The sequence below is a fragment of the Macaca nemestrina genome, chromosome 11, assembly GCF_043159975.1.
Source record: "Macaca nemestrina isolate mMacNem1 chromosome 11, mMacNem.hap1, whole genome shotgun sequence".
In the NCBI taxonomy this organism is placed as follows: Eukaryota; Metazoa; Chordata; class Mammalia; order Primates; family Cercopithecidae; genus Macaca; species Macaca nemestrina.
Genome location: NC_092135.1, coordinates 69977912 through 69993870, shown reverse-complemented (window position 1 = coordinate 69993870; position 15959 = coordinate 69977912). Strand labels below are relative to the sequence as shown.

Sequence of the window (15959 nt, the reverse complement as noted above, 5' to 3'; positions counted from 1 at the left end):
TTCAAAGTCTTCAATAAAAGCTTCTCAGATATAACCCAAAGAGATTTTACTAAAGTTTGATTCAGACACTGTTACAATATTTTTAAAGCCATAAATACATTTAACTGATATTTTACTGGCTTTTTTCTTAAAGTATTTGAAGGCTTACGAAGAAAAAAAGGCAGCATCTTTTCAAGGTGACTAAGCCTTCCATCCTTTAGACAAATGGGAAGTATTCAATGGTTCATATTAATGAGAACAGTACTTTAAACGATGCTGATGTGATCATCTTTAACAGAATGCATTACTTTAAAATGAAAACATATATTCGGCATGTCTACCTCAAAACAGTTACGGGGGAAAAAAAGACCTAAAAGTAGGTAACAGATTACAAAGAAAAGTCTTAAATTCAGAAAATACACATACACTCAAAAAGTAAGGATAGAATACTCTGTGAAAAATAAACAATGGTTTACAGGAAAAATGAACCAGACAAAAAAAGAACAGATCACCCTTTCAGGCTATTTGTTAATCTGCCAATTTGAAAGGTAAGGCTTGCTTGAACTAACACTTTATTATCTTCATATCATAGGAATACATTTCACTTCATTCCTTTATAAAATTTAGTTTTTCTCCTGTCTTATTAAAAACCCCAGGGTTGAGATGCTCATCCCCTTCTTAGGTACTCCCTTCCATATTTGGTGTGATTTTGAATAAAGGGAAACTATAGACCAGTACATCAAGCTAAAACAAAAGCAGCTATGTAACTATTGCTTACTCCTTCTATAAGTTTCTTTGCTGACCCTGGTATAATTCACTTTTATAAAACCTTTTTTTTTGTTTTTTTTTCAACTCAGGGAACAATATTGCAGCCTGGCAGTTCACATACTGATATCAGACTGAAATGATGGTTCTGAATCATAAAACATGTCATCAACTTTATACCAAGCCACCAATAACCTCTGTACCATTTGCCAACCCTCCCTTTACTTGTCAATGTAAGGCTTACCTGATTGTGTTTCCAATTACAGAGAAGGGAGCCCCTGCTCTGCAAGCTGCAATTGCTTCATCTCTACACCTCCTGGCAACCTCCACTAACTTTTTACCACATTCGTCCACATTGCCCACCAAAAATGTTTCAGAGGTGTCTCCATGGTAGCCATTGTAATAGACCTAAACATAAGCAGAAATTTAAAAATATGTCCTTGTTTAAAAATCTACTATCCTAAAGTATACATTGTATTCATTTATGTATTTAGTAGACTCATGTGTTTTACCCTTCCAGAATTATTCATTTGCCTATCAAAAAAAGAAGAAATAGATATATTGAAACTTGCAGAAACTTAAAAGATGAAGCCATGCAATTATATTGCAAAATTTAAAAACAAATGTGTTAACTAGTATGGTTATTTCAGCGTTATGATGAGCAATACTACTGTAATATTTTGATTCCTCACTTTATTTCTGAGAAGACAAAATTACATAAGCAAAAATTAGTGGCCAAAGACCTTGATCTACAATTACCACAGTAGGTTTAGAGAACTAAGGAGTATTTAACATAGCGAAAAGTTTCTTCCAGGTCATGAAGACTTACTTGATCTTGTATTTACCAGTTCTACATTTGAAGTGATATATAATGACAAGAAGAAGTAGATAGACATGTTTGTATTATAACAGACAAATAGGATAATTCAGTTCTAAGAACAGAACTGGTTCCATATAGGAATAAAATGTGTTACGGAAAAACCCTATGTCTAGAAGTGAAATCTCTTTTTTTTTTTTTTTTTTTTTTTTTTTTTTGAGACGGAGTTTCGCTCTGTCTCCCAGGTTGGAGTGCAGTGGCGCGATCCCCGGGTTCACGCCATTCTCCTGCCTCAGCCTCCGGAGTAGCTGGGACTACAGGTGCCCGCCACCACGCCCGGCTAATTTTTTGTATTTTTAATAGAAACGGGGTTTCACCGTGGTCTCGATCTCCTGACCTCGTGATCTGCCCGCCTCAGCCTCTCAAAGTGCTGGGATTACAGGTGTGAGCCACCACGCCCGGCCAAGAAGTGAAATCTGAATCAAATGTTCCAGATGGCCAAATGTTAACAGAAAGCACTATATATGGATATCTAAAGAATTAGAATATAATAAAACAGGCTTAAAAGCACATTTACAGAAAGGATAATTTTATCATTCTTCAGTGATTCAGAAGCCAAGTAGGATCTTGAAAGATACCAGATTCATTATAAATCAATGATAACCAAGCACTATAGTAAATATAAAAGGCAGAAGCGACTGTTTGGATACTGATCCTTTGATGTAGCATGGAATTTGCTACTTTGCATAAATTTGTCCTATCTAATTACTTTTGACATTTCTCTTGCTCATAAGGTAGAATGTAGAAACTATTATAAAAAAGATGTTTATCTGAGCTTTCAGTCTGTTGTGATACTGAATTAATGTCTTAAATCGTATACTACTCGGCATTTCTTAAAAAAATGCTCTCATACTGTGTGAAGGAAGCAAGAAAGGTCTTTATTAGATCTTCAGTTTATAATTCAGGAAACTGAGGCACAGATAAGTAACTTCTTTAAGGTTGGTGGCTAATACACAGGTAGATTCAGGTTAATATGATGGATTATTGGCTTCTAATCGAGTGTTTTCTCTACTATATCAAATTATCTTAATTACCTTGCAACAGAATAGTGTTTTATACATTTACTCCCATTTACAGTCCTTTGCAATCCAGGAAAGCACAAGTTTTCATTTTATACACTTGGCAGTATTTCACTTTGCTTCATAAGTTTTACAATTTTGAAATAGTTTGAATGTTAATAATGAAACTATTAAAAGTCTTTAGGAAACTTAGAAAAGGAATAGAGTATTCTCTTTGGACACATTGGAAACAGTAGGGAAGAGTATGCTGATTTCATTCAAAAATTCAAAATTTTATATTCTTGTATTTCATTCAAATACAAGAATGCTATTTCAAAATACAAAATACTATTTCATTCAAAATACAAGAGGCCAGGCATGTGGCTCACGCCTGTAATCCCAGCACTTTGGGAGGCCAAGGCGGGTGGATCATGAGGTCAGGAGATGGAGACCATCCTGGCTAACACAGTGAAACCCCGTCTCTACTAAAAAAAAAAAAAAAAAAATAGCCGGGCGTGGTGGTGTGCACCTGTAGTCCCAGCTACTCGGGAGGCTGAGGCAGGAGAATGGCGTGAACCCGGGAGGCAGTGCTTGCAGTGAGCAGAGATTGCGCCACTGCACTCCAGTCTAGGCGACAGAGTGAGACTCTATCTAAAAAAAAAAAAAATACAAGAATATAAATTTTGCTAATATAGGCGTAGTCAAGAAGATGTATAAATGAATGTTTGTATAACTGTTTCTTAAGTAAAAATGTACTATTTTTAAAAATCTTTATTCATCTTTTCGTATTACTTTTTGCTAGCTTTGAAAATGATTACTTGAGGCTGGGTGCAGTAGCTCATGCCTGCAATCCTTTGGGAGGCTGAGATGAGAGGATTGTGTAAGACCAGGAGTTTAAAAACCAGCTTGGGAAACATAGTGAAACCCCATCTCTACAAAATTAAAAAATTAACCAGGTGTGGTGGCACACGCCTGTAGTTCTAGCTAAGGTAGAAGGATCACTTGAGCCCAGGAGTTCAAGGTTACAGTAAGCCTTGATGGCACCACTGCACTGCATCCTGAGTGACAGAGCAAGACCCTATCTCTGAAAAAGAAAAAAAAGGAAAGAAAGAAAAAGAAAAAGAAAGGGAGGGAGGGAGGGAGTGAGGGATGAAGGAAAGGAAGGAAGGAAGGAAGGAAGGAAGGAAGGAAGGAAGGAAGGAAGGAAGGAAGGAAGGAAAGAACATCAAAACGACTGCTTGAGACTGGTGCAGTGGCTCACACCCATAATTCCAGCACTTTGGGAGGTGGAGGCGGGCGGATCACTTGAGGTCAGGAGCTCAAGACCAGCCTGGAACAACATGGTAAAACCCTGCCTCTACTTAAAATACAAAAATTAGCTGGGTGTGGTGGCGCATACCTGTAGTCTCAGTTACTGGGGAGGCTGAGGCAGGAGAATCACTTGAACCTTTAAGGTGGAGTTTGCAGTGAGCTGAGATCCTACCACTGCACTCCAGCCTGGGCAACAGAGGGAAACTCCGTCTCAAAAAAAAAAAAAAAAAAAAAAGACTACTTGAAAGATTCACTATATAGAGAAATACAATACTTTTGAAAGTCTGTGGTAGTCATCTACAATTTCTATTTATACCCACAAACTAGTCTTGTCTTGTACTTCGTTTGTTTATTTATTTATTTTTTGAGACAGAGTCTCACTCTGTCACCCAGGCTGGAGTGCAGGGGCGTGATCTCAGCTCACTGCAACCTCTGCTTCCCAGGTTCAAGCAATTCTCCTGCCTCAGCCTCCTAAGTAGCTGGGATTACAGGCTCCTGCCCCCAAGCCGGGCTAATTTTTATATTTTTAGTATTTTTAGTAGAGATGGGGTTTCGCCATGTTGGCCAGGCTGGTCTTGAACTCCTGACCTCAGGTGATCCACCCGCCTTGGCCTCTCAAAGTGCTGGGATTTCGGGCATGAGCCACTGTGCCTGGTCCTTGTACTTCATTTATTTAACAAATATTTACTGAGCAACTACTATGGACATTACATTGTCTTTAAGAAAAACATTTTTCAATTTTAAAGGGGGGAAGGAAATCTATTTTCTTGTGATGTATACTAGACATAAATAATTCTAAAATGCAACGAGTATTTTCTGATAGATATATAGGATCTGATAATGGAGTCCTTCACTTAATAAAATATTTTATAAGAAATGTAATTTGTTAAGATACGGACCTATATGTTTCCTAGATTCCTTCACATTTCTAGACACTTGGAAGTATTTCACTTTGCTTTATAAGTTTTACAATTGTGAAATAATTTGAATGTTAGATACAAAACTGTTTATTAAGTATTCAGGAAACTTAGAAAAGGAATAGAGTATTTTCTTTAGATACACTGGAAACAGTAGGGAAGAGCAGCTGACTTCATTCAAAACATTAAAATGGTAACATTTCATGATAGGGTGACTAGATGAGATAATAGATGTAAAACCCTAAAATCAGGTACAATCCAAAATAAAAGTGTCTTATGAAAAGCACTTTATTTTAGGTATGCTTCATAAAATACCTCCTTCTGCATGATTCTAAGTTGGAAAGATACCAACAGGATGTATGTGGTGCAAGTGTTCAAGCATTTTAAGTACGACAAAATGATACAGGAAATAGTATCAGCAATAAAAGAATCGTTGGCTATCTCCTCATATGATTGATATGAAGAAAAAAGGTTGAGTTAACTTAACTAAAAATCAGACTGAATTCCACCATTGGATTCCTATTTTTATCTCATTCCCACTCCTACCTAAGTTTCATGGTCTAGTTACTATTCTTAAAAACACTTCCGGCCGGGCGCGGTGGCTCAAGCCTGTAATCCCAGCACTTTGGGAGGCCGAGACGGGCGGATCACGAGGTCAGGAGATCGAGACCATCCTGGCTAACACGGTGAAACCCCGTCTCTATTAAGAAATACAAAAAACTAGCCGGGCGAGGTGGCGGGCGCCTGTAGTCCCAGCTACTCGGGAGGCTGAGGCCGGAGAATGGCGTAAACCCGGGAGGCGGAGCTTGCAGTGAGCTGAGATCCGGTCACTGCACTCCAGCCTGGGCTACAGAGCGAGACTCCGTCTCAAAAAAAAAAAAACAAAAAAAAAAACACTTCCTTATTAATAGAAACTGTATTCCTTGAATGTTGTCATTTCAACTAGTTCTCCTAAGATGTTTAAATTTTGTTTATTTATTTAAAATATATTTGTTAATCATTAGATGTACAGAATTTATTTATAATCTACATAATCCAAAGGTATCATTACAAAATTCTTTAATAAAAAGAAATGTAAAAGTACACATAATCCAAGTCTGAGAATGGTAAAAGGCTAAGAAAATGAGAAAAAGTTACATCTTGTACAATTTGAAGTCCCTATGTTAAATTACTTAGGCTTGTTACTTAAAAGAAAGGCTATTAACCATTTGGTGAAAAGTTAAGTTCAGACAAAAAGCCCTCTGCTTACTTTGAGCGCAAGGCTCTCTATACCAGAAATGGAACTCGACGTTACCTTCAGGGATTTTAATAAATCTAGGGAACACTGCTAGCAAAAGAGTTGCTGTCCAAATAGACTGACATACACAGGCCAATGTAGCCCCTAATGACAGAGTAAGATAATGACAGGCCCCACTCAAAATCAGCAGGAAGAGGAAGATCAATCTTGGCAGAGTGAAGGAAAAATGCTGGCTTTCTTCGTGTTAGCTCATCTCATACATATCTAGCTTCAGCAGCTGCCCAGTGCTGTGGTGCTCTGCGTTAACTACACAGTGGATCAATAACAATTACACCTTCTCAAAAACATGACACATAGCAGGATTGGGTTGACATTTCACTTAGGCCAACATTGATCTCAGTGCATCTGATTGCAGCCCTAAATTCAACTCAGGCCTGGGTTTACTTGGAATAAACACAGAGTTAAAGACAAAAAAGGAAACCAGCTGCTTGCGTCTGGGTCTAGAAGTAAACAGCACTTCCACTGGTGCAGTTCACATTTTCAATCCACTCTTCCTGTTGCTACCAGCAATTCTGAAGTTGATCAAAGACGATTTTTTATATGATTTACTCACTGTGACATCAATGTTGATAATATCTCCATCCTGAAGAGGTCGACTAAAACATAAACAGAAAAAAAAATGGTGATAGACAGATCTCAATAAAAGGAAAATAAAAATAAATACTTAATGACTACTATTACAAACCCAATGAGTCGCAATGATAATTTGGAGTGAAGGAGGAATACACGGGATAACTAAATCTAATCTTTAACTTATTTCAAAAGATGCACTTAATTTGTTACCTTAATTTTGCCAAGAACCGAAACGAGAGTTGATAAGAAAAATTTGCCACATTTGGATTTTTACCACTTATATGATTAAAATCTAAGAAGTAAAAGACATATGTAATGCACAATTCCCATCTAGATTACGTACTGCTTTAACACACATTAAATGGTGGTATTGTGTCCATTTAGAAGTAAAATACTTTAAAATTTCTGTTGTATCATAATCAATTTCAGAAGTTTACTGGTGGGTTTCAATTGAATGATAGTGTCTTTCAACATATGTTACAGATCTTAGCTTTATGTTTTAGTTTCCAAAGAACAATATGTTATTAAGAAATGAATACCTGTCAGGAATACCATGACAGAGCACGTTGTTTACAGAGGTACAAACAGATTTTGGAAAACCTCCATAGCCTAGAGGTGAGGGATAGGCATTATGACTGATGATTTCCCGATGAACAAGAGCATCTATCTCTTCAGTTGTCATGTCAACCTAAAATGTTAAATAAAGAAATTGTGCAGCAACAATTGAAGACATTTCTTGTATTTATCAACTATGCTATAGCAACAGCACTTCCATGTGAGACTGTATAAATTTACTGTGATAAACTTATGGTACAACAATTGAATTAATTATGATTAGTGTTACAATTCTCAACTGTGCCTCGTGGACAATCATTTGGGCATGTGATGGTGTTATGGACCATTAGGAAATAGAAATGTTAAGCCCTATGATCCTCTAAATCATTTGTGAGTCACTAAATGACATAACTCCCTTTTGGCCTGAGGATTTCAAAATTATGTTCTTCGGCAATTCCTTCCTCTTTCTCAATGGTTGGTGCCCTGGGCTACCCAGCGCATATGAATAAATGCTCAAAAGGTTCATCAGTTGAACCTTGAAAAACTTGAAAAGTAGGTCAACCCACATCTTTTTATCTCAATAAAACATTACAGGGGTTTTGCAGCAATGGCATAGAGATTATGGTTGATATTTAAAAGAGTGAGTCTAATACATTTTGTAGAGACTTGATTTTAAGTAATCTTGATTTCTTTCATGTCTAAATAAATAAATGTATTTCTAAAAATATTTTTTCCTTACTAAAGGTATTCCAAACGAAATTGCTCCCAAACTAAAAGAAAACTGAAATTGAGTTTTATAAGTATATGAAGACTATTTCCATAAACTCCATAAACATAAATAAAATTCTAAAACAAAAATAAAATCTTTTATTAAAAATTAACCATTTCTTCAGTAATTTTCTTCATTATTTTATATATACATTATGTTTAGTCGTGTTGTAAGTTTGGTACACAGAAGATACTGTGAGTGATTTTATCTTTGAATCTCACTTCCTAAATTCTGCCCACCTTTTGGCAGAAAATAGGCTCACATTTTTCTTTTCTAATCCTTATATAGAATGGTGCTTCAGATTATTATGAAAGAACTAAATGAAAGAACTAGATCATTTCTTTTTTTTTTTTTTGAGATGGAGTCTCACTCTGTTGCCCAGACTAGAGTACAGCAGCATGATCTCGGCTCACTGCAACCTCAACCTCCTGGGTTCAAGTGATTCTCCTGCCTCAGCCTCCCAAGTAGCTGGGACTACAGGTGCTCGCCACCATGCCCGGCTAATTTTTGTATTTTTAGTAGAGGTGGGGTTTCACCATGTTGGCCAGGCTGGTCTCGAAGTCCTGACCTCAAATGACCCACACACCTCGGCCTCCCAAAGTGCTGGGATCACAGGTGTGAGCCACTGTGTCTGGCCTGAAAGAACTAAATCTTGTAATAGGAAGTTGTATATAATTGCATTGCTATATTACCTACAGCCTTTTGTATGTGACCTGATCTTTCTTTGCAGGGCAAATGCAAGAAAATAGGAGACAAAGGACAAGGTAGAGCAAATCTTCAGGCACACAGAAATAATGTGGGGAGTACAAGCTGAAACTACAGGCAGGAGTAGGGGGCAAAAATCAAAGCTGTCTGCCATTGATCAACTTGGATAGGGTGACTGAGACCAAAGTATCTCTAGAATTCTGCTAGTTAAAATTGAATTTGGGTTTTAAATTACTTCTTGAATAAACACATAAAATAATAAAATTCCTTTTCCCCATCCCAAGGCTTCACTTATTTTTTTTAAAAACAAATTAGATGTGTACAAAAGAAGAGTTAAGGATAAGGAAAAAAAAAGAGGAGTGTTTGTTGCCCCTTATGTAAGTCATCCTGAGGCTTGGTGAGACGCCACCTTTAAACTCTTCCCAGCCAAGAGGAGGACGTGGCGGGCCAGCTGACAAGCCTGATGAAGCCCTTGGATCTGATCTTCATTTTTAACTTCTATGCTGTCTCCCCAGTCTGGTACAATGCCTGTCGTCACATAGTCTGGCTTCTTTATGTGCTTGAGGAAAAAGGATTGAAAACGAAGATCAGAACCCAGCGCACGACAATGGGATCATTTTTTCAGACACAGCCTACTGCTTCATGGAGCTCTGCCCTTCCTGCCGGAGCACCGACCTCCGAAGCCAGCACAACAGACCCTCCAGGCTGCCCCTAGTTCCTTCCCCTGCCCTTTTGAACTTAACATTGCCTGTTAGTGCTGCCTCTGGATGGTCTGTTAACCTTACCATGCTTTGAGTCAAACTGGACTGAAGCAGACTTCTGGTCAAAACAAACAGTAGTTTTCTCTTTTTCCTCCTCCCAACCCGGTTAGAAGCATTTTCACCATTGATGAAAAATAGCACCAAGCTTCCAATTCACCAAATGGTTAATTAAGAGCACTTTCGTCTTCTTAACACAAAAATATAATTTATGCAAAAGATAGCTCCCAACACCCTCTCCAAATGAATATATGTAAAAAGGCTGACTGTCAACTTCCCTAAAGCCTATTACATATACACTTTTCTTACATGTTGTAACCATACTCAACACTGAGAGGCTAGAATAAAATGAAACAAGTTTTATTCTTCAAGTACATAAAAATTACCTAAAACATTTCTATTATTTGTCAAGAGTAAACAAAAAGCCACCCCAAAACTCAAGACATGCAACCCTGATCACTTTTGCAGACCATTCTCCACCATGGGCAGTATTCAGAAAATAAATGCCATCTTACACACAGAGCTTCTTTCAGTCCCAAGGTTTTGCACAGCTCTTTACAAACTATTTATAGTTTATAATGCATGACAAACTATAAGCATTGTTGGACAGTCCACAGTAAGGCTCCACAGCAGTATGGGACAGGAATCTGAGGGAAATAACACTATTCAATTGAAACACCACAGCAGCTCTGGAAGGGCTGAGGTTAGGGCTCTCCTCTTTGTGAAGCCTGTCCTGCAGGAGTTACGGCTCTTCATTTACTCCCTTGTTCAGATGGGTTTTCTGATACAGGTAACACTACTGCCTGGTTTGCCACAGCCGAGCTCTGGAGGAACATCTACTCTCCCACAGCTACACCACGAATGCCCACAAATGCTCACCAGGTCTCCCCCACAGAGCCTGTGTCTTGTCTCCACTCTGCTCTGTGATCTGGCAAGGTTATCACTTGCAGGCAGAAGGGCTGTTGGGTTGTCACGCTGAAATTGACTGAAATGGCTAAAACAATGCAATTCACCTCACCAGAGATTTATCTTTTCTTCTAAGGAAAAAAAGTGTCAATTTTGTGACTAATACCAAATTCTCACTCTCACTGTGACAGGCCAGGGAATACATCCTGGTGGCCTTTCTGTGTCATCGGCCTTTGCCATAAAAGTGGGCCACTCATCTTCAGAAGTGTAACGTACTAAATGTGGGCTCACTGTAAAAAAAATTCATAAAAGGGAGAAAGCAGATGATTTTTGTGACCAATCTATATTTCTTTAGCTATTCTCCTTCTTCCTAAAGGGCTTGCTTGCACATTCTCTTTATATTACATTTTGAAAAATGGATAGATTGCCTTTCCACAGAACTGTAATCTCTGAAAAAAAAAAAAAAAAAAGACTGCTCTGAGACATATTTTATTTAATTTAGTCTAAAAGACGATTCAAAGACACCAGCATCAATAACAAGGAAAGTATAAGAACAGGCTTAAAAAAGCTAGTATGCTAGTTTTAAGTTATCTCTTTTGAATCATCACGATTTTATAATTATTTTTTTTCTCTAAAACAGAAAACTACGCACATATAGTTTTATCTTCATGTTAGAAATTTAATATAGAAAATTTCACGTTAGAACTTTTAATTCTAAATACACTAAGCAATTGAAAGCTTAGAGCTTTATTTTAAAAAATTAATGCTATAGAACTGTAGGATATTAAAACTTCTCAAATCACAGTTTTAGATCACAAACCTAGTCTGAAAATTAAAACCCAAATGGCTCAGAAATCAAAGGTGCAAAAATATTTGATCGCTTCTGCAGTCAACTTTTATCTTGGCTGGAAAAAGCAGCAGATAATAGGCAATACAGTACCTTAGGAACCAGATGAGCTGAAGAAACTGCAGCCGGCAAAACTATACTGTGTGAAATATCTCTTTGTCTCCGAAAAAAGAAATTTCTTCTTTGTTGACGGCTTGACTGCTTGTGTAAGTAGATATGATTGAGTGGTGAAGAGAAAATTCTATGAGAACCTGTGAGCAGAAATAGACATATTCTAAGTAAAAAACCAACCTAACACAGTGCTCCACTTTAAGATGTTGTGGCGTTGTCTATTAAATCATTATTCTAATACCTTATTGACTGAAAAAGGAAAAGCCCCAAATAGAAAGGAAAGCAGTGGTATTCTGAGTTCTAGTACAATAGTAACAGTGTATTTATTAGCTAATACTATGTTTACATAAATGCGTGACAATGGTAAACGGGAAACAGACATATAGAAACATCTGCTAAGCACCAGGGCTGTAAAAAGAACAATTTCTGCTGTGATACCTTATGTGACAATGTCCAAGACGACCCTAGATTCAGGGTACTGTTTTGATGGCTTTATACTCTGTAAAGCCGTTTTCCTTTCAAGAATCACAGACAAATTGCCAGCTGCACTTTTTGCCCTCCATAGGATTACTACTCTGTGTTAAGTTCACGTGCAGTGAGGCATTATACTGAAATTCATTGTGATGAATGTTCAAGTCAGATAAAGACTAAATAGCAAAAATGTAAGTATAACACTGAAAGAAAATGAATATAGGGTTCAAAATACTCACAACAGGAATTTAGAAATATCTATCAAAATTTTAAATGCACATATCCTTTGATTCAGCAGTTCATCTCCTAGGACTTTATCCTGCAGACACTATGCAATGATGGATGTATGAAGATGTATCGTCCTTGCAGCATTATTTGTGGTAGAAAGAAGTGGGAAACAACTCAAATGTTTCCAAATAGGAAATACCAGTAGGGGACTGATTAAATATATTATGGTATACTTACAGAAAATTCTGGAGCTATTAAAAAGAATAGGCTAAATCATCATCTCTATGTGTTGATACGGAAAGAGGTCACAATACACTGTTAGGAAAAAAGTGAATGCTTAACAAATACATATATAAAACCCATTAATGTAAAAGGAGCTTATACATTTATATAAGCTTGCACATGCCCATACAATTTCTGGAAATTAATATTCATAAACAGTAGCTCTTTCTGTGGCATGTGGTTGGGGCTAGAGGTAGAGAGGAAGACTTTTTTTTTTTTTTCTTTGAGACAGGGTCTTGCTCTGTCACCCAGGCTAAAGCACAGTGGTGTGATCATGGTTCACTGCAGTCTTGGATTCTCAGGCTCAAGGAATCCTCCCACTTCATCCTCTTGAGTAGCTGGAACCACAGGCACATGCTACCACGCCTGGCTAATTTTTGTATTTTTTGTAGAGACAGGGTCTTGCTGTGTGGCCCAGGCTGGTTTTAAACTCCTGGGCTCAAGCGATCCTCCCACCTCGGCCTCCCAAAGTGTTGAGGTTACAGGCGTGAGCTACTGCATCCAGCCAGGAGGACATTTTGATTCATTTTATTTCATTACTTTCATATTTAGAACAATCTTTTTTTGTTTGTTTGTTTGCTTGTTTTTTGGTTTTTTTTGAGAGGGAGTCTCACTCTGTCGCCTAGGCTGGAGTACAGAGGCTCGATCTTGGCTCGCTGCAACCTCTGCCTCCCAGGTTCAAGCAATTCTCCTGCTTCAGCCTCCAGAGTAGCTGGGACTGCAGGGGCACACCACCAGGTCTGGCTAATTTTTTTGTATTTTTAGTAGAGAAGGGGTTTCACCATGTTGGCCATGCTGGTCTCAATGTCCTGACCTCATGATCTGCCCGCCTCGGAATCCCAAAGTGCTGGGATTACGGGCGTGAGCCACTGCGCCTGTCCAGACAATAGTTTTAAAAGTCCCCAACAGGTCACAACTACATGGCAGGGGTCAGAAAACTATAGCTCAAAGGCCAAATCTGGCCTGCTGACTGTTTTTATATAGCACAAAACCTAAAAATGGTACATTTATTAATGGTTGAAAAAAACTTTTTAACCCAATATTTTGTAATACATGAAATTCAAATCTTGGTGCCCATAAATAAAAGGTTTATTGGACCACAGCTACCCTCATTTGCTTACAAATGTCTATGGCGGGTTTTGACCTACAGTGGTAGTTGAGTAGTTGTGAACATGTGTTCCACAGAGCCTAAAAAATGTACTCTTTGGCCCTCTACAGGAGACATTTGCTGAATCCTGGTCTAGAGCAGTAGTCCTCAAAATGAGGTTCACAGACCAGCACTATAATGTCACATAGAAAAAAAATGCAAGGCTGGGTGCGATGGCTCACGCCTGTAATCCCACACCTCGTCTCTACTAAAAATACAAAAATTAGCTGGACATGGTGACGCAAGCCTGTAATCCCAGCTACTTGGGAGGCTGAGGCAGGAGAATTGCTTGAACCCGGGAGGCAGAGGTTGCAGTGAGCCAAAATCACGCCACTGCACTCCAGCCTGGGTGACAGAGAAAGGCTCCGTCTCAAAAAAAAAAAAAAAAAAAAAAAAAAAAAAAAAAAAAAAAAGAGAAAAAGAAAAAGAAAAAAGATGCAAAATCTTGGGCCCCGTATCGATCTACAAACATAGAAACTGGTGATGGAGGCAGGCAATCTGTGCCTTAACCAGCCCTCAGGGTAATCCTGACGCACAGGAAGCTTGAGAACTACTGGCCTAGAGTAACATTTCAGCTGTGAAACATAATGAAAACATGAATTGCAGGTAAGTACTGGCTTCAAAACTCTGGATATCTAATTGACTTGGGGAAAGTTACTGATGCAAACATACCGCAGTGGTCAGTGATTCAGGGTGATAGGTTTCACTCAATTATGTTCCTCCTTAAAGTGGACTGTAATATTGTTGAATCTAACTTATAGAGGTGTTTGGGTACTATTTTAAACAATTTCAAGCATCAGACAAAATGTCAATAATATCATTTCTTTAAAAAGAAGTTGCAAAACTCAGGTCCAGTGACACATACATGTAGTCCCAGCTACTCTGGAGAGCAGCTGATGCGGGATTGCTTACACCCAGGAGTTTGAGACCAGCTTGGGCAACAAAGTAAGACTCCTGTCTCTCTAAAAAAAAAAAGTTGCTTGATAGAGGCAGGTATGTATTCTGTAAAGTTTTTAAAGTATAGTATTTCCCAAATGACAATACCACCAACCCTAGTATTGTCAACTGATATATGAGGGACAGGGTAGTATCCTAGGAAAAGCAGACAGTTGGAAAGTAGAAGCCTGGACTTTTGTTTCAGCTCTACCACTTATTAGCTGTGTGGCCCTGCACAAGTTTCTTCATTTCAGTCTCAGGTGAGAATTAATTGAAATAAGAAATATGAAAGTGCCTTGCATTTAGAAGATACCCAATAAATAATAGTTCTTTCAAGAATACATAAAAACCTGTAATCCCAGTGCTTTGGGAGGCCAAGGTGGGAGGATTGTGAGATCCCATCTCTACAAAAAATAAAAGAATTAGCCAGATGTGGTGGCTTGGGCCACCAGCTACTGTAGTCCAGCTACTCAGAAGTTCAGCTACTCAGGAGTCAGTCCAGCTACTCAGGAGTCTAGCTACTCAGGAGGCTGAGGCAGGAGAATCACTTGAGCCCTAGAGTCTGACATTGCACTGAGCTATGATCACACCACTGCACTCCAGCCTGGGCAACAGAGTAAGATCCTGTCTCAACAAATAAAAAATAATAATAAAATTAAAAAAAGACTACATAAAAAATAAAATGGGAAAGAAAACAGGGCTCAAGTATAGTTTCTAATACTGAACACTCATTATGTCTCAATTATTGTACTAGGCACTTTACATATGTTAGCTCATTAATCTTCACAGAAACTGTATGAATTGTGAACTGTTATTACTCCATGTCACAGTTGAAAATACTGAGGCACACAAAGGAACATGCAGTAAGTCCCAAAGCTGAGAGGGAAAGCAGGCTAAGTTGCCTCTACAAAATATATTACTTCTCTCACAGGCATGAGAAAAACAGGAGCTAAAACACAGGGAAACACCCAGAAAATTTAAAAGTCATCACAAAACTATTGTTACTACTACTATTAAGTTATTTTTCCAAAATAACTTGGATGGTGATGGGTTGACCTAACCCATCCACTACCTCAAACCAAGCTGCCTTCGCTGACCAAACACACTCTTCGCGGAGGTGGCTGCCAGAACTATTAGTTGGACAGTCTGTGGATATGAAATGGAAATTTTGGAAAGACTCAGGTGGACTCGATCTGTGATTCCACCTCCCTAATTGCATTGCTAGGCAGGACCACATACAAGACACAAACTCACAAGTGTTTCCCTTCTGAGGAAAGTATTATAATTACTATTAATAATGACAATACTAATATAAATACTAATAATAACAATGGTTAAAATTTAATAGACATTTAGATTAAGCTCAGTGCTAGGTGCTCTACATACATTATCTCTTACCAGCTCTGTCATTAGGCAGGTAGCTGTTAACATCACTGCTTTATAGATGAGGAATTAAGGCTCACATGTCTGGTAATCAATGACCTGGCCCCAAGCTTAATCCTCTAAGTCCAAATCCAGTGCTGTGTC

General features: G+C 38.2%; 1 protein-coding gene across 1 annotated transcript in view; it reads right to left on the bottom strand.

Moving 5' to 3' along the window:
- The window catches only part of LOC105483240 (methionyl aminopeptidase type 1D, mitochondrial), a 94682-nt gene that overhangs the window by 10366 nt on the left and 68357 nt on the right, over positions 1-15959 (bottom strand). Inside the window, 5 exon segments of the mRNA XM_011743984.2 lie at positions 989-1152; positions 6698-6740; positions 7257-7405; positions 9156-9305; positions 11351-11508. Of these exon segments, the coding sequence (XP_011742286.1) occupies positions 989-1152; positions 6698-6740; positions 7257-7405; positions 9156-9305; positions 11351-11508 (664 nt within the window).